Raw genomic sequence first — 3,282 nt, 5'->3', positions numbered from 1 at the left:
ACACTTCCTAAAACCAACTAATATTACTAAAATGTGATGTAAGGTAATGTAAGCTGTCAAAATCCATGCATACCACATTAAATTCGTGTTCCACAGTGGAAAACAAAACAAATGAAACTCGTCTTTTTTTTTAAAAATTCAAACAATTATGTTGTAAGAATGATTCACGATTCTATATTAGGGTATTTTTTTTAATTTTCATCGTATAATGAAAATAAGGGACGGAATATAATTCAGGAGTCCCTTTTGCATCTTCAAATTATATGCCGATTTTCAATTTCAGATGCCGAACTCTAACAGAAGAGTCGAATCCAGTTAATGGATAAATGGAATGCGAAGAACTTATTCGATGCTCATCATCATCATCAAACCATTTTACTCCAACAGAAATAATTGCACTTCAGAGATTCCTTTGTACACTCAATTCTAGTGAACTTTCTCAACTTCTTCGAGTGTTCAAATTAAGATGTTTAATAAGTGAAGAGCTATATGTGTACCTCCATAAATTGTATCCATGGAGAGGCGAAACCAAGAGCAAAGTGTTCAATTTACTCACCTCCTACTTGTCACGAAGATGTGTGTTAGGTTTACGATATGTTATATTCGTTTTACACGGATTTGGATGTGTGAACCATGCGCAGCAGTTATATAATACATACCAAAGTCTGATAGAATCGTTTACTGGAAACCCACTAGTTGTTAGCAAAATAAATACTTCAAACAGAAAGAAAATTCAAGTGTACTTTGAATCAATGAAGATAAATATTCAGAATATGGTATTTCATGATCCCATAGATTACTTCACAGATCTCTCAAAGAAAATAAGGCAAAAAATTTACTCTCCTATTCCTTGTTCAGGAGAAAGAAACCTTCAAGAAGTATGCGATAAATATGTTGTCTTGTTAGCTCTAACGGTTGACTCCCAGGCCAACAAGACAAATTCAATTGATCCCGACCATCAACTTTTTAAGGATATGGAAGCCATCATATCTATGACATCATGTCCGGACCTATCCCGGTGTATGTTGTACGGAAGAAGAGCTGTTGTTTTGTCGTTTGCCAACAGAAAGGAAGAGGGCGATGACTTGGTGAAAGAAGGTCTGATTTGCGCGGATAGAGTTTCTAACTGTTTAGAAGTTGTCGACATGCTTTATAAGATAGTCCTTTTCTTAAGAGCTTGGTTTGAACATTACCGTCAAGCAATGTTGGACTGTATTTATGAACATACTCGAAAAGCACTACAAATTCTGGAAAATGAGCCGGAAGACGTCCAAGTCTTTTGGACCCGAAGGTTTATGTTTAGATTACTTAGCTGTTTCTTGGGATTAGGGATGCGTTGTCGCTTTATTGAACACTTTAATTGCCCCTCCTATATTTTACTAGAAGCAGAAAGACTGCTTGACAAATATGACTCAATAGATTCCGAATATCGTTTGCAAATGTATTTTTCTATCGCTAAATCTCGATTATGGCATTTGAAAGGCGATAATGATACAGCCTTGAAACATTTGGTTAAAGCAAAGAAAATTGCAGAAAAAGGCAAATACAGTGAATTAAGAACGATTCGAGAGGCAGAACAAATATTGTTTTTGCCTGACGTACCATCCTTGTTTATTGAAACAGAAAACAACAATGACATGGATGATATCAACATAACGGAACCAATCCATCTTCCATTTTCTTATTATCTTCCACAATATATCAACCTGAACGATCTCTGTGTTAGCTTGACATCTCCATCAATATCCCCTGTCCCTCTCCGAGAAAACAGTTCTCAAAACGAGGCTCTGAGAAATACCTCCAATACATCAGTGAGAGAAGACACACATTGTGAACAAAATACTGACTCGACCGAAGAACCACCAAGATCTCACGATTTTTCAAGAGAAGTCATTCATATCAAGTCATCTAAAGTAAATTCCTAAAATCTGTAGGAAACCCTTATATGAAATGTAATGCAACACACACACGTATAACTGTAAAGAAATTGTCAATACAAGTACGTCATATTTTCATTTATTTTCCAATTTTTTCATCCGTCAGCAGGGGATGCTCACTCCTCCATGGCACATGATTCCACCTCTATGGAGGTTCGTGAATGCTCTGCTCCGAATTTATATTGTTTAAAGAACTTTTGAGCTTGTGTACTTTATCTCCAAAATCTAATTAAAATTAGATGCTTTCTGCTCCTGTATTTTGTTATGTCGCTGTATTAAGGATCCCTTACATATTTTCGCTGAAAAAAATTGCTAACATATCTTTTAAAAGATTTATTTCAATTTTTGCACGAGCCTGCGTTTTCATTTAGAATGTCTTCCAGCATTTATTTGTGATCAATATAGCTTGGCAAGTTTTTTTTCTTCATTTGTTTAACAAAATTATATGATGTAAATTTACAATCTACCGGGTATTATTTCTCACAGAACCGTCAAACATACTTCATGAATAGGTATATATTTTATATTCCTTAGTTAAGATAAATATAATAGATTTATGTTCTTTTTTGTTTCTAATTGATGTGATACATAAAAGTCCCAAATATTTGTGATAGTATGTTACGCGTGATATTGTCTTGTGGTATTTGCTGTATTTTGTTAATCATTTTCCAGGTTTATTTTATTTTTTGTTTCTGACGTCCCCATTTTGTTTATATTTCATGATATGATTATTTAATATTTTTGTTTTTGTTTTCTTTATTCCGTTGAAAAAATAAAATTTTTAAAGTTTTAAAAGTTTCCTAATTTGTCTTGTATTTTATCTGATATTAACGAACAGGATCCGAAACGTTTATAATTTCCTTCGGAGCGAGTTTTATTTATATCCATAAAAAAGGAAAATTGATATGAGGGACATGGTAACCTTGTAACTTCCTTATAATCGAGATATTTCTATTCAAGGTGAGGACTTTGTTGTATCTTTTGTTATAAATTTATATTAAAAAATTACCTTAAAAATCAGGCCAATACATCAACACTCGTAATCTTTCACGAATAATTTATTTCATACATAGTTGCTTCCCTGACTAAGTGTCAGCGAATGAATCAGAGGAAATATATCCACCCCTATCAATGTGTTCGGAACCTTTAAGTTTTCGGTGTTCTATTGTTGACACATTATATATAATTATATTATTATTATTATATATAATTGATGACTAATCGAGTTCAAAATATTTCATCTTATAGAATAAGAAATATATTTTTTCCTATTTTTTTTTATTAATATCAATGCCTTGTATTAAAATATATTTCATGAAATCTATTGACAATTAAACAATTTGAG

The 3,282-nt window shown here is 32.7% G+C and overlaps 1 protein-coding gene across 1 annotated transcript; it reads left to right on the top strand.

The window, feature by feature from the left end:
• The first annotated feature begins 292 nt into the window (after window positions 1–292).
• Window positions 293–2,099, top strand: LOC134272799 (uncharacterized). The gene has a single exon (XM_062754970.1). The coding sequence runs from the start codon at window positions 327–329 to the stop codon at window positions 1,923–1,925; it is 1,599 nt and encodes a 532-aa protein (XP_062610954.1). The 5' UTR covers window positions 293–326; the 3' UTR covers window positions 1,926–2,099.
• The last annotated feature ends 1,183 nt before the right edge of the window (window positions 2,100–3,282 follow it).

This window comes from Saccostrea cucullata, unplaced genomic scaffold (genome assembly GCF_032062105.1).
Source record: "Saccostrea cucullata isolate Sc308-1 unplaced genomic scaffold, CSIRO_AGI_Scuc_v1 ctg19181, whole genome shotgun sequence".
NCBI lineage: Eukaryota > Metazoa > Mollusca > Bivalvia > Ostreida > Ostreidae > Saccostrea > Saccostrea cuccullata.
This window is presented reverse-complemented; position numbering and strand designations above follow the sequence as displayed.

What these genes read in the sequence shown, in the direction of transcription:
- LOC134272799 (XM_062754970.1), top strand. Translation starts at nt 327, where the DNA reads ATGGAATGCGAAGAACTTATTCGATGCTCATCATCATCATCAAACCAT.